This window comes from Cariama cristata, unplaced genomic scaffold (assembly GCF_000690535.1).
Source record: "Cariama cristata isolate BGI_N322 unplaced genomic scaffold, ASM69053v1 scaffold11395, whole genome shotgun sequence".
In the NCBI taxonomy this organism is placed as follows: domain Eukaryota; kingdom Metazoa; phylum Chordata; class Aves; order Cariamiformes; family Cariamidae; genus Cariama; species Cariama cristata.
Genome location: NW_009616961.1, coordinates 26,123 through 51,299, shown reverse-complemented (window position 1 = coordinate 51,299; position 25,177 = coordinate 26,123). Strand labels below are relative to the sequence as shown.

The window sequence follows — 25,177 nt, the reverse complement described above, 5'->3', positions numbered from 1 at the left end:
TTGCAAAGAAGTTTTTAAAAGCATCCCAAAGGACAAGGAGAAATTTCCCTGAACCCCAGCCTTTCACTGCACCATGTTCTCCTCCAAATGTAACCTCACAACATAATTCTTTTGGGGAACCCTTCTCGTAAATCACAAAGCAGCAAGGAACGGGGCACCTTAAAAAAAAAAAAAAAGAATCTTTCTCTTTTAATCCACCCAAGGGAAATCCAGAGCAAGAGCAGCATCACAGCACTACACACAGCACAGACATCTGTCATTGCTTTTGCACAGATTCCTTCCCAGATACACGAAGAAGTCATTAAGAAAAAACCAAAAATTATTCACGTAGGCAAAGTGACAAGTAACAAATCAGCCACAGAACAACTTTTTCGAAGAGAAAAAGGATGCATCAAGGAAGAAGGCCTTCAACATACAGGTTTTGCAAAAACCTAACTCAAGAATGCCGAAATAGCGGTGGTTTTCTTTTAAACATTAAAAACAGGGATTTCTTTTTAAATTAACTTAAATACACATTTGAAACACAAACACCAAGCAGATGCCTGGAGAACAAAGTGAAAAGAAGAAGGAATGAAAAATGAATTCGACCAGTTTAATTTAAACACCAAAGTCGGGTGGATTGCACCAAATGGAATAAATAATGGAGAAGATCACGCTGGGTTGGTAGATCTCACACTTAAAGATCATTTAAAGTAGAATTACACAGCCCAGGAGAGTACTGAAGGAGGAAGTCTCCTCTGACAAGTGACGTTAGCTGGGGCAGCGTCCCTCGGACAGAGCGGGTTGTAGGTGTGGATTTGTCCCCTGCCATCCACCAACGATCACCACCCAGAAACAAACAGGATGACAAATTTTTGGGATCCAGAGGACTTGACCCCGCAATCACACAGAGGCAAACAGCCCCTCGCTCGGTGTGTGGGAACCCTCTGCCTCTTCGATACCGGCTGGCTCCAAACACGCCCAAGTCAAACATCAAACCACAACCAGACCTTGTGTTTTCACCTTGCAAGGTGAGCACACAGGTGTGGCGTTTCTAGCACGGCTCCTTAAGGTTGGGCACTGCAGAAGCAGAGTGGGAACCTCCTTTCACACACCTGGGGCCAGGCTGGAAAAAAAAAATGTTTTAAAAATCAGCTAATCTACACCTGCGGCCACCGCTTTGTCAGCCCAGGGGTGGGCAGGCTGAAGGAATGTAAGTGGTTTCTTGTTGTTTGGTTTTTCCCTCCCCACAACCCCTGCTAAAAACAAAACAAAACAAAAACCCAAACAAACAAACACAAAAAAACCTAACAAAAATAACTTGATCCCAAGTTCTTCTCCCTCTCTGGCCCGTAGCTGAGCAGGGAAGCACCTTCAGACATTCGTGTGATCCCACAGACATGTTCCCTACAGAGCAGACATCTCATCTCTGCACCTCACCCCGATGTGCCTGTGACACCTAGTTAGGAGGGACATCCCTTTGCTTTAAAACAAACAGAATTACAAAAATCAATAGCAACGATCCCCTTTCCCTCCCTCTGATCTCCAAGAAGTTCATCTAAGTCCAACTCGTTTTTGAGAAAGGGAGAAGGGTGAAGGTTTCCAGGCCAAGGAACTTGCTAGATCCAGCATCCCCTCCACCGGCGATGAGATGAGCCCCCTTTGCATGGTGCCTGCTCTCGACCCAGAGCCAGCAGAGCCAAGGAGGGGCTGAGGGGACACAGCTGCCCCTCCAGCTCCTCCTCAGAGAGCTGGCAACTCCAGGAAAAAAAGAGGGCGGACTGAGGTGGATGAGGATTCGGGTTATGCCTTTCCTATCCTTCTTCCTCCCCAAGGCTGGGAGGAGACTTCTGGGTCTGCAAACCCAGTCTGTGCTTACCAGTGTCCTTAAGAATGACAATTTAAAAACAAAAAAAAAAAAAAGAGGAAAGAGAGGGAAAAAAAAATAATGATATGCATAATTAGGTGTTGTCCGTGGAAGGAGTGGGAGGGGGCAGGTTCCAGATCGAGACAGAAAAGGGACTCTCTCCCTCCCCGCATTCGCTCGTCTGGAGATGTCCCCTCAGCATCCCTGCGCGAACCCGTTGTGCTGTTGCTCTGACATCAATCAACATGGATGATGAACACGGGGATGAATTCAGCACTGCAGAGGACGGGAGGGCACACACAGGCATGTCGGGGCTAGGCCCGGTGCTTGGGGAGCATGTCCAGCAGGAACTCCGCGATGCCGATGAAGTAGACGACTTGTGCGATGCCGAAGAGAGGAGCAATGACCAGGGCTCGGCAGTACGCCCCTTTCAGGAAGGCCATGGGCCCTTCCTTCTGCCAGATCTTCCTGGGGAGAAACACCACAGACAGGTAAGTGTCCATCTCACCCCTCCACCCCACCAGGAGAGCCTCTGGCTGTGCCCTGGGCTTTCTGCCTCCCTCCAGAGACTAAACCCAGGTAAGCGCTGTCACCTGGCACTGCCTCCACAGCAGATCATCCACCATCACGTGGATGATCCCGCACAGACTGCGAGGAAACATGCCCCATCCCGATGTCTGGCCAGGAGCAGGAGCATCTGCCTGGGTCTGGATGTACAGCTAAGACAACCCCGTGCTTGCATCAAGAGATTCCCCTGCTCAAAAGGTGGGGCCAAACTTCACCCTCAGTATGGGACACAGCCAGATGGCAAGAGCCTCTGCCTACAACAGCAAGACAGAAGCAGAAGGTTTGTGTTTTGAAATTCCCTTCATGTTTTGAAGCAGCCAGACTGCAGTTTAGCAAAGGGTCAGAGGAGAGTGTGGCCAGGGACAGCCCACTTGGACAATGCTCCTTGCAGCCCGTCCTGGGAGGGATACGAGACTTAACACTGTAGGATTTTCAGACAACAGGGCCTTGGCAGCATTGCCTCCCTTGGCAGAAATAAAATCTCCGTGTTATGGCTGTTGGGGTTCGGACAGAAGAATTTAAACATAAATGCTACATTTACCTTGCTCAAAATAGGAAGCAGCTCTCTTTTATGTACCTATATATATGAACAGTACATATCTGGTCACGTATGTATCCACATAGACAGATAAAAGCACAGGTTCTGAGGGAACCTGAAACAGAGAAGCTGCTGGTTGGGTCAAGAAGCTGCAGTGACTGCCTGGGAGCGGGCAGCAGCAGATGCCGTACACCTGCTGCGGTGGCCTGTTTAACGAGGAGACTTACTTGGTGCAATCCAGGATCCCTGAGTAGGTGTCCTCGTTCACCCCTCTCTGCAAGGACTGCAGCCGCGTTTTGATCACTGGGGCAGAAAGAGAGTTGGTGGTGAGCGCTGGGAATGTACCATGCTCTTCAGCAGGCGAGAGCCAGCCTGAGAGTAATGTCTTTGAAGCACAGTCAAAATGAGCTCACCAAGATCACAGAGCATTTTCACGTATTCATCAGCAAAACAGAGGAAAACAAACCCACTCCCTTTACAAATGGATAAAAGAAAAACAGCCACCCAAAAACCAACCCCCTCCCCTCACTGTGACCAAGATTTCCAAGTTGACTTCAGCTTTAAACACTTCCAAATTCAGATATTTTTCTGCAAAGTGGGAACGGATTCTGAAATACTCAGCTCCTTCTGGAAGAAGTGTCTAAAACATATGATGCTGCTCTTACATTTCTTCACACCTCGGAGCGTGTGTAGTGTTGGGGAGAGAGGAGTTACTCTCTGGTGTTTTTCACAGCAGAGAAATCGAGGTGGTATTTAAGGTAGGTGCTGCGGAGACGGAGAAAAGGCCACAGATCTGAGGCTCCCCCTCGTTGTCCATGACCATATGCACGTAAACGGTCTGCACACTATCACTCCACATGGAAAGGTGCCTTTTCAGGGACATGTTCGCAGCCATTCCTGCGAAGAATGACTGTAATGAATGACATCCTCCTCCTGACTTACCCAGCGAGTACCGCAAACCTCTGTGCGAGCTGTGGCCAAAGGTATCGCTCAGCTGAAGGAAACATCACCTGAGCTGCAGGCAGCGGAGCTCCCTTCCTGTACCTCCCTCTGCACTCACATGCTCTAAAGAGGCTGGCATGGTCATCCTCCTCCTCACCTAGCCCGCCTGCGGGCCTCTGACTTGTGTCACTTGGTACCAGGCCACCAGCACAGGCTACTTGGGACTCACCATCGCAAGGATTGACAGCCACCGCAGCCGTACTGCCAGCCACACATCCAGAGAGGAAGGACACATAGAACGGAGCCTTGACATTGGGGTCTTTCTGGCCCAGCTTGTTCAGGTTTGCAAACAGCGGGAAGTAAACAATGGAGAACGGGACATCCCTGCAGTGGGGAGGGAGGAGGGGGAAAAGAAAGAAGGACAAGGATGAGCAGTCAGAGCAGGGACACCAACTAACTGAGCACCAAAGGAAGGGCTGCAAGCATCACGTGTTGGCAGCACAGCCACGAGTGCAATGCAGACATCCCAGCTCCGCGCTCGCAATGCAGACAGGAGCTGAAACTCAGGAGGGGCAAAACTGAGGGCACAAAGGACAACAGTCCCCTGGGAGGCAGCCCTCCTCAGTTAACAGCCTACCCTTGATTTTTCAACACTCCAGCTGAAGACCCCAGCACATTCAGAGGTCAATCATTTTGTCCACTTTCGCTCATTACAAGAGGTTCGCATCCCGTGCCCCATCCCACTGCGCGTTGCTTTAGCTCTGCCTTTGTTACAGCTAGAGGAGAGTCACTCTGTGAAAGCCCAGGTAAAGAGCATCACAGAAGGCACCAGTCCTTGCATCCAACGCGCTCCATGGGCCAGAAACGGTTTCATGCTCTGGAGACTCAGGCTGACAGTTTTGCTTTCACAGCTCACAAAGACTTCTCTACAGCGTTAAAATATAGATCCCAGGGGAGACAAAAACCTTCCGCAGAAAGCAGCAGAATTAAATCTTCCAGGAACAAAAAGGCAGCCTCCCTCTCTTCCCTGACCTTCACTTCTTCAGTGCACAAAACCTATGCATGGAAACCAAACCGAATCAAACCCACACGCCCTGAAGCCAACACCTCCTTTGCAGGCTCATCCCCAGCACGGCTGGTGCTTTACTGGGAACACTGGTGCCCTGCTCTCGAGCCCATGCCATCCTACCTTAGCAGCGTGGCTCCCAGGCCCTTGTAGAGTCCCGCGATGCCTTTGCTCCGCAGCAGCTCCCTTGTTATCTGTGTTGCTGTGGTACGTCTTTCCATCACTGGCTCGGCCGCCGAGGAAGAGGAGAGCTGGGCCTGCGCTGCCATCAGCTTCTTCTGTGCCGCTGAGGAGGAGCAGAGAGAGCACTGGGCTGCAAGACGTTCACCAGCCGTCTCTTGCTGCCCAGTGCCATGGGACAAGGAGGAAAAGGCAGATCTCCAGATGCACTAGAACATGCAGACTAAGGCTCCCTGCAAGCTTTTGCTCCCATTCTGCCCATCTCCCTCAGCCTGAGACAACCCAGCTCATCCCAGTCTCAGAGCTGGCTGCCGCCATACCACAACAGGATCTGTTGTGCTCTACAACCAACTGGTTTTACCGAAGCAGGAGCAGCCCATCACGCACGACCTCCACAGCGCAGAGAAAAGGAGCGGTCGTGAGCAGGCAGATGATAGTACCTGCTGCCAGCGACATCCCCGAGCCCCCGGTAGGAGACAAACGAAAAATATTCATAAACGAGAGAGGTTCAATAGTTCTGTTCTTTGCTTCCTTCCCTCGAAAGCAATCATTAATCTGAGGAGCCACATTTACAAACTCAACTCAAATTTAATCTCAGCCACATTTACAAACCCAATCGGGTTTCTCCCAGCCTTTTCAAGCTGAAGCATTTCTGCTCTTTGGCCAGAAGATGGAGAGCACATCAATCTATAGGCGATCCTCTGGCTGCCACCGGCACACCACACGTCTCTTGCCATACCGAGAACAGGCTGTTCACAGCAGCAAAAACCTCTTCTGAACCCTCAAACCATGGCTTAATTCCTTCCAACATTTTACAATAATACGCACAAAGAGGATAAGGTCTGCATTAAAAACAACGAAGAGAGGAAAGAAAAAGTAAATCCATGATTATTCAGGAATATCACATCAAAGGAGAGATTAAGGGACAAATTGGCCCATTTTCCAGGAAGGGCCACAAACGTGGTATCTAATAGTGTCACGCAGGTCTCCTGGGGAACGAGGCCATACCCTGGGCTGACCTCTGGAAGAGAGTAAAGCGATAGCAAACAGCTCTTTCTCCATGCCAGGCTCTGGTCTCCATTCTCACCAGAAACACCCCACAGTGCTTCAGCCAAAAGGCTCGCACTCCCTCCTGCCTCTGCCTGCCAGCTCCTGACCACAGCCCTGAGAGCCTGACCCCAAACCTCTCCCAAATCCAGTGCGCTGGGAGAATTTTATTTACTGTTTCAGCCGAGACAACTGCTGCTTTTGTCAGGAAGGAAAAAAAAAAAAAAGAGAGAGAGAGAGTAAGAGGGGAGACAAGTCATTTGGAAAGGACACATCCCCTTGGGAAGCTGTTAGGGAGGTGTTCCAGGGGGTAGAAGAGAGAGAATAGATATCAGAAAACATGGAGATGGAGGAAGCACCACAGAAAGAGCACTGGAGGATGCTAATCCCTTCTTGAGTGCACAGCAACTAACAAGTTTTAATCACAAGCTGACCACCCAGTCATCTCTCCTGTCTCTCTCCATCCTCCAGCAGTGTTCGCTATTTCATTAGCCAAGCCTATTGCTTTGAGCAAAAAAACCCCAAAAACATCACCTTTTGTAACTGCAAGAGCCTCTGCAATGCCAGGTGTGCAAAGGCGGGGGGGGAAGTGAGATGGAAAGAGGAGGAGAAACTTCTGCTACAGCCTGAGATAGATCTGACTTGGGAGAGCAGGGAGAAGAAAAAGGGTTTTCTCCGCTCGTTCCCTCTCCCTCTGCCTTGACAGCTCCATCCCAGCCCTTCCCCGCTGCCTGCTCCGTGCACCAGGACGAGAAGCCCACGTACCAATTCTCCCTGCATCCTGCAGCTGGATTTTGAGCATCTCCATGGGAGTGGTGACAATCACCTGGCAGGTACCCGCGCCGCAGCCCGCCAGCATCTCCCTCAGCAGCGTCAGCTTTTTCCTGCCCAAAAAAAAAGAGAGAAAGAATCAATCGGAGGAGATATAACACAACCCTCTCCATACCCAGACAGAGAGCTGCAGCTCTCTTCCAGCTCGGTGTTGCCCCAGGTCAGGGCACAGCCTTCAGAAAGGGTATCGCTTCAGAGGGCAGTGGAGGATCTCAGCATTAAGGGGGATAAGCAGCTTTCCTTCTGCCAGCCTAGTCCTTTAAACACCATCAACATCCCCACAAAAAAAATAGAGACCACAGGGCAAGGAGCAAGGGGGGAAAAATATTCAAGTTGCCGTTTTGGAGTTCTCCGACAAAAGCAAAATAAATAAGCAGTGAATATGAGAGTCAGGGAGGCAGTTCCCCTGCGGTTAGGAGCTTCTTCACCTCACCAGCTTTTCCAAACCTGAAAAAGTAGCCTTTGCACTAAACTGGTCCTGCCTGATGGACAAGGGATGAGACGGACCCCCAGCACTGCAGCTTTGTGCATCCTCTGCACTAGAGAGCAGGGATTACCAGAGACATGTTCATGCCTAACAAAATGCAGCATTTCAGAGCTCTTTCTATCCCAGAGCCACGATACAGCCCCGCTAAGGCTAAAAAGAGAAACTCAGGCTGCAAATGCTCGGAAAGCCTCAGTTTTCAGAAGCTGATAAGTTTTCACTCTGTAAAAAAATCTCACCCTTTGGCACCAGAAAACACTGACTTGATTTAAAAAAAAAAAAAAATACCTCTGACCTGCTCTTTTTTAAAAGGGGAAGAAAAAAAAAGCAGATATAAATCACACAGCCAGAGGGAAACAGCCTCCTCTTTTTTTCTGTTTTAAATGCAAGTGCTATTTTTACTCCCCCCAGCCCTGCTCCTGCACCAGTATTTCATCTTAACCTCCTCAAGGCGAGTCCCCACGCTATGACAAAACCAGTCCCACAACAATATCCCTATTCCCTTGCAAAAACCAAGCCACACTCCCTTACCGGGGGTTTCATACGCACGCACACACAGCATAGCTGTAGCACTGCGAGTCAGCAAAGAATCACAGAATCATTTAGGTTGGAAAGGACCTTTAAGCTCATCGAGTCCAACCGTAGGAGTTTCAATGCCAACCCTACAGAAAAAGAAGGGGAGATGTGCTGTAATCCTGCTGGCCCACCACATCAGCCGGGCCGATTTCTCCACCTCTTGTCTTCTCCAGGGAGGATATCGGAGCAGGGGATTAGAGGCACAGAGCCACAAAAGAGATTACCAGTGTCTAAATATAGAGCTCTCCTGTGAAGCTGAAGGGAGGAACATTGCACAATCTCCCCTTTCCAAATTCTCCCATAGATGAGAAGCTGCAAAGAACAATCCCACCCGCGGAGTTACCCACACGGGCGCTGAAGGGTGCGCAGCAAGCTTTCCTGGAGGTACGCAGGTATCAGGGTGTGCAAATCCAGAGGTCCTCCCTGACACCCACACCTGGAGGTGGCCAACTTGGGTGCTTCTTGGGCTGCCTGAGGCACGATGTCAATCTCTGTGCAGCTTGATACGGTCAGCAACAAGGCTGCACAACCCCTAGCCCACCCGTGGAAGGAAGCAAACCACCCAAAGAAGTTGGCTGCCGGTCCCTGTCTATGCCACAGCAGAGCATCTCCCATTTTAGCAAGAGCCCTGGAGCATCCCTGGAGTACAGGTCTCCTGGGTTTCATCCAGGGCGACCGCTTTGATACCTAGTTCAAAAGATCAGGAAGATTTGCCCTATTTGTTCGTCTGTGGACCATTATCTCAGCCAACAAAAGTCAGTCTGGCTTGACTGAACTCTGTGGAGCTACGCCAGTGAGACCCAGTGAAGGATTTATGTGCGTGGGTGTGTTTTAGAGATGTCAGAGAGGTACATCAAAAGCATCCAGAACAAGGGCTTTCAGCTTTCGGTTTGCATATGCTGGGATCTGAAGGAGTCCAAGAAAAAAATAGCCTAAGATAAGCAAATCTTTTGTCAGGAAGTTTAAAATTTGCCATATTGGGGGGTCAAACTCCTTTTACAAAATCTCACCAGTCTGCACATAAAAGGAGTTCGAAAACGGTTCATCTCTGGATGACAAAGGAGTTTAAATATTTAAGGCATCACAGGCCTTATCCTCAGTGGTTTAAAAACTGGCACATCTCAACTAACTTCAAAAGCTGCAACACCAGCAAGAATCTGGTCCTACAAATGCAGAAACCATCTTTTATCACAGCAAGAGGGTGTTAAATATAACATATACACAACAGCCCCAAATTCTGCGCTGGCAGAAATCAGTCGTTCCACTTCTTTAACTGACATGTAATTTATTAGTGACAAATCAACAATGTCAAATAGGAAGGGGAGAAGATTCATCCTCGATCTAAATTAAGAGCTTTAAACTAGAGCTGAAAAAAAAGTCAAAAAGCAGGAACTAGAGGTTTATGGTGGGCTTTTCAAGAGCAATGCATTGGTCCAAAGCTTGGATCTCTGAAAGCATTGGTATATTGATGTCACGTGGGAGCAGAGTAGGGTTTTTTTTCAAGTTTCTGAAAAAATCTTGACCGTGTAGGAGTTGACTCTGCTTGGGCAGGGACCAAAACCAGCCATTCTGGAATAAGGATGACAAGATTTCCAAAGACAGGAAATCTTTGACCTAAAGAAACATCCATACAAAGCCATTCATTTCTATTTGCTACCCAAGAGGCTACTGTCCCCAGCTTGGACATCACCTTCCTCACTCATAAAATAACCTCTGCCTCTGGTCTCTCAACCCAACAGATTGCAGAAAGCTCCCCAAGAATTTCAAATCAGAGTCAGCTGCTTTCAAACAATTTAAATAGCAGGTCTTTCATACGGGTTAGGGGATGAACACACAGGAGTTTGTCCTTCAAAAGGAGGGCAATCTGTCTGCCACAGCCACATGGGGACGTGGACACAAACTCCAGTCAGTCCCTTTAACCCAAGCCCTGATCTTCCAAGAGGGAACAACAAGCAATTGCAACCACACTTCAGAAAAGCTGGAGCTATGATGCTGGGAAATGGAAAAGCAAGAAAGTTCCCATTATAAGCTCCCTCTCGCTTCTAGTGCCAGCTTAAAAATGCCTCAGACAAGCAAAAGAAAGCACTGATGTGGGATAGATCCACCTCAAAGTAACGCCACCAAACTAAACGTTGCTCTGGCAGATGTTACTCCAGGTATGGTACAACCTACCTCTGTGTTGTGTATTTGGACTAAGTCAAGAGGAAGGCGACTCTGTGCCTGCACCCATTCAATGAGCTTTGTCCTGGTGGGAGATCCCAAGTGTTTTGGTCCAATATGAATGTCTGTGGAAGTGAGCAATGCACAGGGCAACACGGCTGGGCACGTTAAACACGGACACAACCCGTGTTTTGTCCCAAGACATGCGCCTGGAATGGAGACAAGGGCAATGTTCCTCTCATGGATGTTTTCTGTGATTAAACAGCCCATCTCTAGCTCCCTCCAGATTAACAGTTGAAAGTGCATTTACTTTCTGGCTGACCTTTGATGGCTACAACTTCAACTCACTGTAATTCCTTGAGCCTCTGTGTGCTAAATAGAAGAGCCGCCCCAGTAGCTATCCCTGAATAGGCACAGTGAAATTATCAGCTCTTAACTGGTTCTTTCTCTAGAGGAAGGGCTGGATTCCCCCACTTACAAGTCCCAGAGGGCTGGATGAGGGTTATCTGCCTTCAAGAAGTGTCTGGACATCCAGTGGATAACTACAGGAGAGGTTGCCTTGGCCCACAAGTGTTCCTGTCCATGAAAGCTGGAACACGGTGTGTGCAAGGTGACACAGCAGCTCAGCACCAGGACTAGCAGCAGCATCCCTCCTTCCTAAATCAAGAGCCTCACTTTACAGCCTGCCTGTGAGCATTTTGCAGCAGATCAACCAAGCCATGCAACGGCTACTTAAACAGATGCCACAGAAGAGATGCTCCGAGTATTTTAGAAGAGGCTGAAAGAGGAGCAGATGAAGGAAGGAGCCCTGGGGAGATGTATCAGCCGGGAAGGCAACAGAGAACAAGCTCCAGTTTCCCCATCGGTATGGGGGAGATGGAAAAGTCCCTTGCTAGTCTCAGGATTACAGTTGGCTATTTCTCTTCTCTGAGCAAAGCTACAAGGCAGGGGGAAGAGGAGAGGAAGAAAATTTGCTGGCATCAGCAAAGTCACAATTGACGCAATTGTGTTGGTCTTCCTAGGAATCCGAGCTGCTAAGTCAGCAGATTGCCAGCCTTTGCTCCAGAACAGCAAAAAAAATGAAGGTCAAGATTAAAGAGGACAGGAGATGTAAGGGAATAACACACCTTGGAGAAGAGCAGCAGAAAACTCATCCAGGGACACTGGAGAGTTTTTATAAGCAAGAAATCGCTTTTATAAAGAAGTCCTGAGACACTTTTTACTGCAGCCAAGGCAAAGTATTTAACCAAAAACCTCAAAAATTAACAACAAAACTTGGCAAACACATGACAAGCACAACAGCTGTCTGGCACTCAACATTTTGGAGATAAACATGCAACCCTGTAGGACACTTTAAAGGGATGGGTTTTTATGAAGTGTTTAACACCCAAATTCAAAGAGGACATAAAAAGTAGGCAATATTTACATCTATCAAAGAGGCCTCACACACTGAGCACCCAAAACCCAACCATGTACTTTAAATGCACGCTGGTGTACCACCGATTTATATCGCTTTCTTAGCTTCATACCCAAATGCTTCACACTCAAGTGCTTTGCTTAGCCCTAGTCACTCTTTTCACATCCTCTACTCTGGACAATGAAGCTGCTGCTATTTTAACAGCAGTTGTGAGATTATGGGTCTCTCAACATATCCAGCTTCAGAAATCCAGAGGAAAAAAATAAATCCCATCTGTTTTCAGCAGCCTGAAGTTTGGAAGTTTCTTCTCCTCTCTCTCGGATCCTGCCTTCCCCGGCCATGTGGTCCAGTTAGCAGACAGTGCCATAGGAACACAGACCTGCCTGAAGACTCCTGTGTGGGTCACCTCTTCTACTTCTTCTCCTGGGAACTGCAGAGGCCCTTAGGCCAAAATCATGACAGGACAATGTTTGACCCTTTCTCAATCAGGGTCATGGAGTACCCGTCAGGTTTTTCAGTATGTTGGTTTTCCTCCTTTCCTCCACGGCATAGCAAGGGAGTTTCTAGCACTCACACAACTCACTCAGGTCTCTCTTGTTCCTAAACAGCGAGTCCAGAGGAGGACATGAAGATGAGAGGGCTGGAGCACCTCTCCTATGAGGACAGGCTGAGAGAGTTGGGGTTGTTCAGCCTGAAGAAGAGAAGGCTCCGGGGAGACCTTAGACCAGCCTTCCGGTACCTAAAGAGGCCTACAAGAAAGCTGGAGAGGGACTTTTCACAAGGGCATGGAGTGACGGGACAAGGGGCAATGGCTTTAAACCGGAAGAGGGAAGGTTTAGATTGGGTATTATGAAGAAATTCTTCCCGGTGAGGGTGGTGAGGCAGTGGCACAGGTTGCCCAGAGAAGCTGTGGCTGCCCCATCCCTGGAAGTGTTCAAGGCCAGGTTGGATGGGGCTTTGAGCAACCTGGTCTGGTGGAAGGTGTCCCTGCCCGTGGCAGGGGGGTCGGAACCAGAGGGCCTTTAAGGTCCCTTCCAACCAAGCTATTCTATGATAAATGACCAGGACAGCTTGGGAGGACCAACACAGAGTTGTTTCCTCGTGAAACAAGAAGCTGTAGCAGTAGGCTGCCATAATGGTCTCAACATCAAAATAGAAACAGGCAAAGAAACAGAAATCAAGTCCCCTAGCCTGTGAGCATGCATTCTTTTTGCACCAAAAGGAGGGAAAAAGCATTGTACGGGCAGGAGTGCCCCCCTGAGCTCATCCCAGGGTGGAGAGGGCTGCAGGAAGAGACATGTCCAGACTCAGGGAGACAGGTGCATCAAAAAGGGCATGAGGTCCCATGTGAGATCCTGCTGCCCCAATACTCTACCTCCAGCAGCATCCAAGAGCATGGCGAGGGAAAAGGGAGTCTAGCACAAGCCTGCAGTCATACATCCCCAAAATACTCTTCCAGCAATTTGCAGCCAGGAGCTTCCTACACCACAGGTGCTGTTTTCAGTCTGGCCTTTCAAAAACAGGCTTTATGCCACTTTTTTTTTCCTAGCAGCTTAAAAGCAGGTTCATTTCAGCACTAAGTTTTTCAAAGGACAAAAACAAAAATAAAAAACCTAATGCACACTAAAAGTTGTTGTGTAACTAGAGGCTATTTTGGGTCATGCTGGATTTGCCACACTCTCTCTGGTCCACACATGCTTCTTCCACTTCCACGGGGAAGACACACTCAGCATATTTTAATCAGCAAATTCTGATAGAACATGCAGGTTTTACCAGACAAGGATCTCCAATTCATGCAACGCATTTCAAGCAAGACAAGTGCTAGAAGCTTAGCAACAAAGGCATTCAATGTCAAACAGGCCTAGAAGACTTTTGCAGCTCTGAGTCAGAAAAGCACCAAAGCATCCTTTGGGATGCCAGCCTAAGACAGTCTGGCTTGTGCAAAAATGATTTTGGTGGAGCTGAACCAAGACCTTGGTGGTTCACCATGAAAAAACAGCCCCCAGCTTTATACTGAGCCTAACTCCCTCAGCTGCGCTTTACTCCATATAACACCTTGACTGTTGCAATTACATATCCAGAAACGAAACCACATTGACATGCCAGGCAGCTTGAATCTTCACCTTTCTAACCCCCAGCTATTTTGTTGTTCATACCTAGGCTTTGACTGGAGTTGTGAAATAGGTGGCCCAGCCTTGCAATGTGCTAGCAGGTATGTACCCTCTTTTGCCCTGGGTAGGAGAAGCATTCGGATTCCAGCACCGCTAATCCTGCCCTGTCTTACAAAGACAACTGGGGAGGAGGGGACAGAAGCATCTCAAGGGAGAAACCTGCAGACTGCAAACAGCTTGGACAGAGGGAGCAAGAGCAAGGCAAGCCCTTGGGGGACACATAGCTTCATGACACAATGAAACGGCCCCTTGCCATCACTCCTATTTGCCACATGTACTATATGTGGGAACAGATCCTGCGAACTGCCACGGCAAGGTAGCACGCAAGGACTGCAGCATGGCCAGACACAACCCCTCCAGCAGGTTACATACTCCTCCATTCCCCAGCTTGGGATTCTCCTAGCGTGGAGGAAAAGGATCCCACGACAAGCAGCTACCTGCAGTTTCTAAAGGCTGTTATCCTCACTGGTCATGTCATGGCCTGTTCCATCACCCCCTGCTCCCCATGCACTAAGCAAGGTCCCAGCATGCACCAGACCTTCCAGCTACATCTCAGGTTCATAGCCTATACCAGCCACAGCCAACCTGCAAGGCATTTTCTTTCCCATCACATCCTGTAGTGACTTTTTTAGTTAGAAGTACCTTAAACCATCTATCACAGCAGTATCAAGGCTCTGCTTTTCTGTCCAGCTCATGCTGGCTATCCTCATGAGCCCAGCTGACCAGATTTCATTCATCCAAGCTCCCTGTGATGGCTGAATGAGACAAGTGACCCCGATTCCACATGCTGCTCTTGTCACCTAACTTTCTTTTCTCTAAAGGAGTTCAAAATGCTTCGTGTCGAGACACAAAGGCTCCCCACTACCTGAAAGGTATTACGCTCCATCTCCAGGTCACTGTAGTGCCAGTCCCATCAGTGCATATGTTTTAGAAGAACAGGATGTCTTACTCTTGGCAAAACTCTCTTGGTCCTTTATTCTCAATCAAGCACAGCACATCATCCACATCATGGGTGGATCAGCCAGGAACCCAGAAGTCAAACTGGAAGAGGTCTGGGTGAAGACCTCAGCTGCTCGTGGAAACAGGTACATCCCACTTACCCAAACACCGGCTCAAAGCCTGCCTCAGCACCGAGAAGCAGCCACACACATTTGTCCCACAATGTGTTACCCCACAAGGTAAAGACTTCCTCAATTTCAGCCATTAAAACAGGACATCTACTGACAGGCATGTCATGTTTTAGTGGCTGAAACATCACAGCAGTGCTTGCTTTTACAGAACGCCAAATACGTTGCAATGCTGATCTGACTTCTTCCATGGGCCACTCTCTCAGTGGTGGTACAAGGTGTGGCAGCTTGGCACCCTTTCATCGTCCCTGTACAATCTGCTAAGCCCTGACTGCGTAGGCGGTGGCAAAGAGCTAGCTGTGCTCCTGTCTACTGCAGCATGTCAAGGCCCGCCATGGTGTCTGCTGCAGGGATCAGACCCACCACTTGGTAGAAGTGAGGAGCAACGAGGACACCATTACCTCCCACTGTCTGAGCAGAGCGCAGAAGAGACACTATTGGAAGAGACAGAAAGTCACAAACAGCTGCGAGCCGATGAGTCACACAGACATATGTTAGCTGCTACTTTAAAAGACTCCAGAACAAACAAAAAAATTAGGTACATGAAAAAAAACCTAGATCCTCAACCTGTGTCAGTCCACAATCTCCACTGAAGTTATTGAGCCACGGATCTGCAGCAGCTGAGACCACCATGGTACGTTATGGGAAGGTGTTAAACTAAGTAATCGTGGCAGAGCTTGGCATTTTTGGTGGGGCTCCACCCCATCACTGCTGATGGGAAGAGTCAGGACTATATCCCAAGCAGGCTGTTTTCTAACTACTGTCACTGAGGACTGGAGAAAGGGCCCTTCACTGGCTGTCTCTGGAGAAAGGTGTCAGTCTGAAGGGAGACACAAGTGTTCTCCAAATTGGCAAGGGAAACATCTTGGTGAAAACAGCATTAAATATTCAGGGTCTAGCCTCTCTCAACTGCTTAGCTAGCATCTTTTACTCACATTTAATTCCCATGAACCAACCCCCACTTGCAAGCTAAACAGATTATTTTATTCCTTCAGCATTTATTTGCAGGTCAGCTGCGGCGCAACGCTGCAAGTGCCCTTTGCCAATTCAGATTCATCCCCTCTCTAAAACTATTTTCAAGCTACAAAAGGACAAGAGGGATGCTAAGTTTGGGGTCTACAGAATTTGACTTGCCATCTGTTCAAGGCAGAAAGAGCATAACAGCATCCAATAAGATGCTGAGGACAAGCATCCTCCCAGCAGCTGTTTGAGCAGTGATCAGTGCCATTGGGTTCCTCTCAAATATTTTGCCTGCAAATTCTGGATCTGCTAACCTTAGCTTAGATCTGGGACTATTTTTAGAAGCTTGAATAAAAAGTAGTCATCCAGTGGAGTGCTTTTCACTTCCCATTTTAGACATTACATCCTTAGCCCGAATGTAATCACTGGCTGAGCTGTTCAAGGTCAACTCATATTTCAGTCATCCCATCACTCCATTCCACCTTTGCCCTGACGTCTCACCGGACTTGTTCCAAGAGGTGGTGTCTTTTAGGTTGAACACAAAAGGTCTGTACGCACTACTCACCCGTCTTTGGAGAGGTGATGCCGGAAGAAGTCATTGGCTGCCAGTTTGATAGCCTTTTCTGGTGTCACTAAAGTCAGGTTCACTGCAGCCCCTGGGCAAGGAAAAGAGGAAAACGCCATCAGAGAATGAGAATGAAGGAACTGTTAACTGGGTCTTTCAGGAATGTGTTGTAACTCCTGCTCAAAACCAAGGACTGATGAAGGAGAGCTCCCAATGCACCAAATGGGTTTAGAAACATGAAACATCACTGGAAATTAATAGGATTTCTGCCTCCCAACACCTTGGGTTTTTGAAAACATCCCCTGATGTGTTTCTACTCCATTTGCAATGTGTTTTTGTGTAATTTCTTTAGCTTCACTACTACCTCCCACCATGCCCACACACATCCTCTTCTTTTATCCAAGGATGCATTCCTATGAATCCAGAAGGATGCAGATCAGACCTTCAAGAAAGGAGTACAAGTTCAATTAATAACCAGTCCCAACTCCTTTGCAAATATTTTTGTGACGCTGAGAAGCAAAAAACACCTCCCACCCCATATTCTTCCTAGTGTCCCTGCCTCACCACCTCCAAAAGCAGAGCAGCTTGGCTTACCAGGCAGCCCAGAAAAGCCAGAGCCATTGAAAGACCTGCAAGCTGGTTGAAGTCAACTGGCTCATCCGCACGGAAGTCAACGAGCTCTAGACCAACCCTTGGAGTGAAGTGGCTTCCCTTGTACATCACCACTGGGGGTCAGCCTCAGAACAGCCACTGTTGAAGTGGCTTTTTGTCCACCACAACCTGCAGCCTGCAGAAATTCCCCTCTGAGCGCAGTGGCAAGGCTTGCCGGGGAGGGGGGGACCTGGGCTGTAAACAAGCCTTGGCTCCCCCATCATCCACCAAAATCCCCTTTTGTCAGGGGCAACAAACAGCAAATCCCTGTATTGTGCCTGCCACAATGAAAGGTCTGCATGGCCTGGCTGCCTGCTGTGGGCCACGGACATTGGCATTCATGCAACGCAGCTTTCAAGCTGCCCTGGGGGAAATGAGGTGAGGGGAAGGCCAGTCCCTTCTGAACATACTGGGTTTGGCACCATTAGATTCATGCTCCAGAATATTCTCCTGCCTTTAAATCCTCTGGCTCAAAAAGGCTTCCAGTGGATGACGGCAAGCTTTCCCCGCCTGCGCTGAAGCATACTGAGCTCCAAGCCCTCTGGAGGAGCTTTGCCTGAGACTTGCTAATGGTCTATGAACACCTTTGCAAGGACAAACACAAATACTAGGGTATTTATGTTTGCTGTAGAGATTTAAAAAACTTGTCCCAAAGCTCTGTTTTCCAAAGAGAAGCAGACAGAGAAGCCTGCGCTCCCACTAGGCTCCAAAGACCTGGCGGGGTTCATTTTCAGGAGGTTTGAACACAAGTTGACAGGAGCTATTAGGGCTTAACACACTTAAAGAAAGGCAACTTGGTCCTCTCTTCCTCAGGATGGACTCCCCTCCCTCCAAAAATTATTAAAGAACTCCTAAATTAGATATTGAAAGACATAGGTTTAGGGAGACTTTCCTCAGATTAGCAAGCAAAGTCACAACTGGGACTTCTGGGACCAGGACACGGGAATCCTTGATCCACATCCTCTGCTCAGAGGACATATCCCCATCATGCGGGAAATCACAGCAAGAAAACAGACAGCCTTTGCTGGGCAGCCCAACACGTTTTCCCCCGTTCTGACTGCCATGTTCAGATTTTGCAGAAAACACAGAGTGAGGCTGCCTTGTAGCAAGCTAAGCCAATGCATTCACTCCACATTGGCCATGACATCCAACAAATGTCATCATCTTCTACAGGAGCCAAATTAACGTCCAGGGAGCAGGGCCACTCTCTTGCACTCCTGGGTTTTTGCAAGCTTAAGTGTACCAGTGATTGCCTGCCTTCAGTTTGATGTGCTTCTGATGGGTGATGATGCTTGACACACCATGTCCCCCCACCATTGCTCTTGCATGTGATGAGAAGCCACACGGACATGACCCTCATGCTCTACCTCCACCTTTTAACGTTAATCATATCAAGATCTACAAAGCAAATCCACACAGCCCAATTTTTAAGTGGAGGTAGCTACCTGTAAAGTGTTTCCTCCAATATCAAGATGAAGACAACTTCAAGCCCGCTCCTAATAAAGTAAAACACCTGTACATTACTGACATGCAGCATCAATAACCATTTTCTTGGAAAAACAAGGAAAGAGAAAAAAAAGAATAAACCTGCTACTGTAATACCCGTGCAAAGGGTTCATTGAAAGAAAGAAAACAAACTCCAAACTGTTAAGCAAGAAAGGTAAGCGAGAAGCACACTTCCATGTGCTGACCTCCTCCAGGAACCAAGAGGTTTTCACAGCAATTTCTCCTTCAATTGCAAATAAAGTAGAGAGTAAAAACCACACAATATACAGAGAAAAGTTAATGAACCTGGGTTTTCTCCTACATCTTTGATATTTTCAGTAAAGCTGCTTAGCAGAGAATGGATAATCCCTGTCCTCAATAACCCACAACAGCTTCAATTCACTGGAGGAGGAGCAATTAGATACTTCAGCTGCTGGCTGTATGTTTCCCATGGTGTTTTCTACCTTTTTACAGAATCTCATAGCTCTTCAATTCTAGCTATGCCAATGACTATTTCCCTAACTAAAGCTAACCTTGGCCTACAGGAAATGCTACGTGTACCAAAAGCAACGACAGACAAACAGAAAGCAAAAATAAATTGCAATCATTACAAAATAGAAAGCATTTCGAGAAGAAGTACAGAAGCACTACAAAGAATGAAATCAAGTAGAGGCAAAACCAGTTGTTTGCCAACTGAACTTGTAAGTGTCCTCTTCTCACCAGGTTTTGTTATTAAAATACATTTCTTATAGAAGCCTTTATATACCACCAGCAACCTACATAACAGGGGGATTGAGTCATCCCCAGTGCGGCACTGGTGCACGCGGGAGATATTATTAGCAGAGGCCAGGGAAGGCTGTCATGCTACTGTAGCTAAACTGCAGTTACCCTCCAAATGTCATCACCAGCAAAGGGCATTTCCCCAGCCTGATCTAGGCCTTTGGCTTCCACCAGTTAGGCTAAATGGCTGGTCTGCAAACAGCAGTGGGACTTTCCAGGATGCGTGCTGAGATTTATAGGTGGCTTCTGGATGGACTGTAGCAGGGAGCAGAGAGAGCACCTCTCCAAGGTGCCCTTCCACTGGTGTTCACGTGGTTCAGGAGCCCACAGACACCATGGATTCATTCGCTAGGCATCATGTCTGAAGGCAGCACACCGGTATCCCTTGGGCACAGACAGGGCTAGACAGCATCATCCAGCTTTGAGGTGCTGCTGCTACCTAGATGTTATGGAAAAAACATGAGAAAAAAAAACAACTGCCTCTTCCTCCTCCCCTAAACAAACCCAAGAATCTCTGTAGCTTTGGGGGAAGAACTCGAGAAAAACATTGGGATTGCCTTATGCATCACACAATTCATTATGAGCTACTCGTACAGATCAAGGACTGTCTGCCCACGTGTACCCCTTAAGAGATGACTTGCAGAAACGCATCCTACAAGCTCAAGTCTCTCTCCTGTCCGCACCGAGCTTTAATTCACACATGAAGGAGACCTGAAGTCACACAGTGGGAATGGCTGCACCAAAGCAGATCCTTTCTGTCCTCCGACGGAGGCCGAGTGCCCTGCGGGGAGGACTGACGCACTTGTGACTCCTCCATAGGGCACAGCAGCTGCCACTTTAGCACATTAACATATAATCCTCCCAATTTCAGCTTAAAGGCTGAAAATAAGAGCTTGTGAGTCATACAGCAACTTCTGCTGGTGAACTGGGACAGATGGAGGGAGCAGGAATCAATCCCACCATCTGATTTCCATCTTCCCCTGTCTGCAAGGCTGAGCCATCTCTTTACCTTCTTCCCAGAAAAGTACTCACATTCTTCATGAATCTTGGATCTATTTTACCTGCCCATCCTCTCTCTGAGAGGGAGGGAAGGGCTGCTAATGTCAGCTCACAGAATTGAGGCACAGAGACCAGGACTGCTGTACTTGGAGGATTCACCTTTGCACCTCGCCCATGCTGAAATATCTACGAATTTCTGGAAGGAGCTGGAGCTATTCACAAAAGTCCTCTCAAAACCCAGCTCCTCATTTAATAGTCAGAGGTGACAAGTAAATTCAAGCTACTATCAGCTCCCTGAACAGAGGGTGTACAAAGTTAGCGGGACATGGAGCAAGCTGACCAGACTCATGATGGTTGGGAAAAGCAAGAGCTACGCAAAACCCTCTGCATCCTTTGAGATTTCTGCTTGGGAGTGAAAAGTGGCCTGGAGACGCACATCCCCTCCACCACTCGACACCCTTACAGGACTGAGCTGTGTCTCCCAAAAGCCCTCATGGGTCCTACAGTCTCCCCTGCAAGTTTCCAGACACAGCTTCTTCCTTCTGCTCCCCAGCAAGCAGCCTGCCACTCCATATTTACAGCCAAAGTTAATGCAGGCTCCATTCCTGGCTAGGAACACAGAAGCAGCCAGCTCTAGGAAAAATCAAGGGGCAACGTTTTGCGGCTAGCATTGAAGATGGAGCTTGCCAGGATTCCTCAGGGTTATTTGTCTTGTTGCCTGCTCCCAGGGAAGCTGGCAGGAAGCAGCCAATCCAACCCCGGCATCCACTGCACTCCCCCAAAACGCCCACCAGCAAGTTGGGCAAGAAACGCTGCCTCAACAGCCAGCGCCTGCTCCCAGGCCGGCCGGCTGCAGCGTCTGCGTTTCCTTAGGAGCTATGGAAGAAGTGGCAAAAGATGCTACTGCTGCCAACAGCAAGGCACCAGCATCTCCGGACTCCAGCTTGAAAAAACAAAGAGCAAGGACTCACTTAATCAAAGCAGTACTTTAATCAGGCTTTATCAGTGAACGAGTGCCACAAAGAATGCTATCTGAATGCCTCAGAGATAAAAACTGCATATTCAGGCAATTGAATAGCAGTATATAAAATGAACCAGAGTTCAGTGTCAACTAAGCCAGCTGGACTGTGCTGAAAGCTAAGAAAGGTATTCCACATTTTTCTCTGCTACAACTAAAGTCAGAATTTGGCCTGCTGTTCCTCTCTCCTCAAAATCTTTAAAAACTTTCAAGGATTTTGTGTTTAAACTAGTAAAGGTATAATGTCAACTGAGGAACTCACCGCTGCAAAGACAGCCCGAGCCAAGGAGCCAGGAGATTTCTAGCAAGTTAGCATACAATGACCAAACAACTGAAGCTCCACCATGAGCCAACCTCTGATTTTCTTAACTCTATCCCAGCCAAAACCAGCACACCATCCCAAGAGAGTTTTTTCTGGTGGCAGATGATTTTTAATTTTTTTTTTAATTGCAGCTCGTCTTTATACTTGAACTTGGGCATGCTTGAGAGACAGCTGGTTTCGGAGACAAGCTACCAACCAGGTGGGACAGCAAGCCTGACAACATTGGTGGCAGGCTTTGACATAAATTCAATCATCAACCACAAAGTAAGACACTTCAAGAGGTTTGCTGCCACCCCTCTGACAAAAGTTGCTGTGCCCAAGTTGGGAAACACACACCCAGAGTCCTGAAATAAAGTCCAGCAGCTTCACTTAAACTGCTAGTAAAGATGAACGGTAAGGTCTAACACCAAAACAGCTGCGAGCCAAGCAGCCACCTGGTGCAGAGGAGTTTATTTTCAGAAAAAACTGCACCTTTCAACATCTTAGGATATTGCTAGGTTATTGCTCTATAAGCCAGAGAGTATGGGCTTTTCCTCCCCCTTACGCACCAGTGCTTCCAACACAAAAGCTGCGCGTGCCTGACTCAGCTTTACTTACCTCTGTACATGCCAAAGTAGCCTTCCGACCGAATTGTTTTAATGAGGCAGTCAGACCTGCAAACAAAACACAGAGAGATAAACCACAGCAGCTCAAAGGCGGGTGAGAGCAGAGAAAAAACAAACCAAATCTCTTGGAGTGGTTTTCATTTATGAGCTGTCAGCAAAACCCGGAGCCGAGAAGGGAACCACGTCAGCTGCTGAATGAGCCATTGTTCAGGCCTGAGTGCAATTTCAGCCCCTAATTCACAGGGGCTTTGAAACCCCCAGCTCACCCTGCACGTGCTGTCTGCTTTCTAGAAACACAAAAGGGGAAAAGTGTCACTGCAAGGGCTGTTTATCCAGGGTCTCCCATGGCAAACTCACATGAGATGCTCTAACAAGTGGATCTCCATGCACATGTTTTTAAATCCAGCTCTGGAAGGGAAATAAGGGGGGTCAAAACCCCCAATGCTGACTTGCTTGACTTCTGCCGTGAAATTCAACACAAGGCACACAAAACCTAGATGATCTGAACGCTCAGTCATCTGTAACCTCCCACGCAGATTAAAGTGCTTACTTTTAACACACCAGGTTCCACAGCAGGCAGCGAGCACTCAGGCTCTCGCCCTGGGGAGAGCACAGCAGGATGCTGTGGAGGTCCGCTCCAAGGGGAAAAACTCTCACCTTCTTTGTTTCAACTACATTTACTGCAAATGGGAAAACTGTGCAAAGCACTGGAATGGCTGAAAGCCTTTCGAAGGCACAGACACACACCTAACAAATCCAGAGGTGCAGTTCAGGAAGGCAGCGCAGATCCTCAGGCCGCATGAAGCCTGGGTGCTGGCTGAAGGTTATTTTGGGGTCTTTGGGAAGGGACAGGTACTTGCCGTGGCCATAGGGGAACGGAGAGATGCACATGCATGCATGTATACACAATTAAGGAACAAATGGCTTTTTTAAGTAGTAATAAGGGAAGTGTAGCTGATGAAAACAAGAATGCATATCTAAGAGATTTGGCAACAGAAGGAGTAAACTTCATCTCCGCTCTGCAGTGGTGCTGAGGTGGGAGAGAAGGGAATACAGAGTTCCCTCAAGGGTTTTATGGCCCAACTTGGGTCAAGGCTCTTGTAGGGTACCCTGCGTTATTTGTGAAGAGCCCATCCTGCATTGCTGCCAGCTGCGGCAATGAGTTTCCTCTCTGCTGGGACTCCCCGCATCCTTTGGGACCCCATCTTTCACATGCCCCACCCCAGCTTCTGCAGTTTTCATGCACCCACCTCGTTCTTGGGAGCAGCCCCCCTAACACATGTGCACACCACAGCCTACAACCTAAGCTCATGCACAATTACATGACGTCAGCTAGGGCAAGGAGGCCCGGAGACTAAAATCATCAACATACAGAGTATTTCCTTCCTATTCCCACTCCCACAGTGGCTAAGGGAGCTGTGGGTGTTCAGCCTGGAGAAGAGGAGGCTGAGGGGAGACCTGATTGCTCTCTAAAACGACCTGAAAGGAGGGTGTAGCCTGGTGGGGGTTGGTCTCTTCTCCCAGGCAACTAGCTGCCTGGGAGAAGGGGAAATGTCCTCAACTTGTGCCAGGAGAGGTTTAGATTGGATATTAGGAAGAATTTCTTCACCAAAAGGGTTGTCAGGCACTGGACCAGGCTGCCCAGGGAAGTGGTGGAGTCCCCATCCCTGGAGGGATTCAACGGACGTGTAGATGTGGTTCTTAGGGACATGGTTTAGTGGTGGGCATGGTCGTGCTATGTTTACAGTTGGACTTGATGATCTTAAAGATCCTTTCCAACCTAAACGATTCTACGATTCTGCCTCAAATTCTCCTGGGCAGGAAAGAGGAAAATATTGCTGAGGAGGAGCAGGGAACAGGTAACACTACTTCTGAACTAAGTGGCAGGAGGACAGGACACATATCATCAGTCCCAGTCCCCTCTCCCCTCTCAACGACACCAGTACTTTTGGAAAACTAAGGTCTGACTCTGGTTCCTAGGATAAAACATCTTGTGCTGAGTGTGGTGCACATTCCCACAGCAGATACACAGCCCTAAGCATCCCACACAAATCCCAGGTCAGTTTGGTGGGCTGGATATATTCACACCCTCTTTTCCTACAACCTGCAGCACTTGATTTTTTTGGACATAGTACCACTGGGGTAACTACAGCATGTGTCAACCTGTGATCCTTCAAAAGGTCTGCATGCAGGGCTCTGGATGGGGAATGGGTGACTGCTGTCTCTTTTTAAAACTGCAAAGGCCATTTGAAACTTCCTTTCAGAAGAAGAAACAAACACAGCCAAGGAAGGATTACCAACATGAGAGTCATGGAAACAGAAGAGAGGCAGAAATTCCCTCAGGCACCTGATGGTGGCCCAGCAGAGAACCAAACATGGCTCCTTGTGTTTTGGTCCTGAGCCCTGAGAGCAGTGAACATGCTGCTCCCGAGCAAGGAGATCTGCCCTCTGCAGAGATCTCGCCTGCTCGGCTCAGCGGCCTAAATAGCTGCTTTATTTGCTTTATCTGCTCTAATGCAGCTTGGTTCAAGATTGGCTTTCCTGGGGACAGTCCAGCTCCTAGAAATGCTGAACTCACCTAAAAGAGGCAAACAAAGTGGAAGGACCCCCCATCAAAAGCCCCAGGGGATGCTGCTCATGTGGGTGGTACTCACATGCTGGTGTACATCCGCTGGCCATTCTGCTGGTTCTGCAGGCGAGTTTTTGCCAGGTCAATGGGAAATACACAGGTCACCCCGATCAGCCCAGCTATCCCTCCATTGATCAGCTTGGCAGGTAAACTGTAAGGGGACGAGATGCAGAGAAACAGCTTATCTTAGCACTGGGATAACGTCAGGGGA

At 48.3% G+C, this 25,177-nt stretch overlaps 1 protein-coding gene across 1 annotated transcript in view; it reads right to left on the bottom strand.

The window, feature by feature from the left end:
- Window positions 1-2,160: 2,160 nt before the first annotated feature.
- Window positions 2,161-25,177, bottom strand: part of SLC25A22 (solute carrier family 25 (mitochondrial carrier: glutamate), member 22) — a 27,182-nt gene continuing 4,165 nt past the window's right edge. The window contains exons 2-9 of the mRNA XM_009700358.1: window positions 24,992-25,117; window positions 22,330-22,385; window positions 16,478-16,568; window positions 6,952-7,070; window positions 5,083-5,245; window positions 4,123-4,277; window positions 3,179-3,254; window positions 2,161-2,314 (exon numbers count right to left, since the gene is read on the bottom strand). Coding sequence (XP_009698660.1) covers window positions 2,161-2,314; window positions 3,179-3,254; window positions 4,123-4,277; window positions 5,083-5,245; window positions 6,952-7,070; window positions 16,478-16,568; window positions 22,330-22,385; window positions 24,992-25,117 — 940 coding nt within the window. The remainder of the gene's footprint in view (window positions 2,315-3,178; window positions 3,255-4,122; window positions 4,278-5,082; window positions 5,246-6,951; window positions 7,071-16,477; window positions 16,569-22,329; window positions 22,386-24,991; window positions 25,118-25,177) is intronic.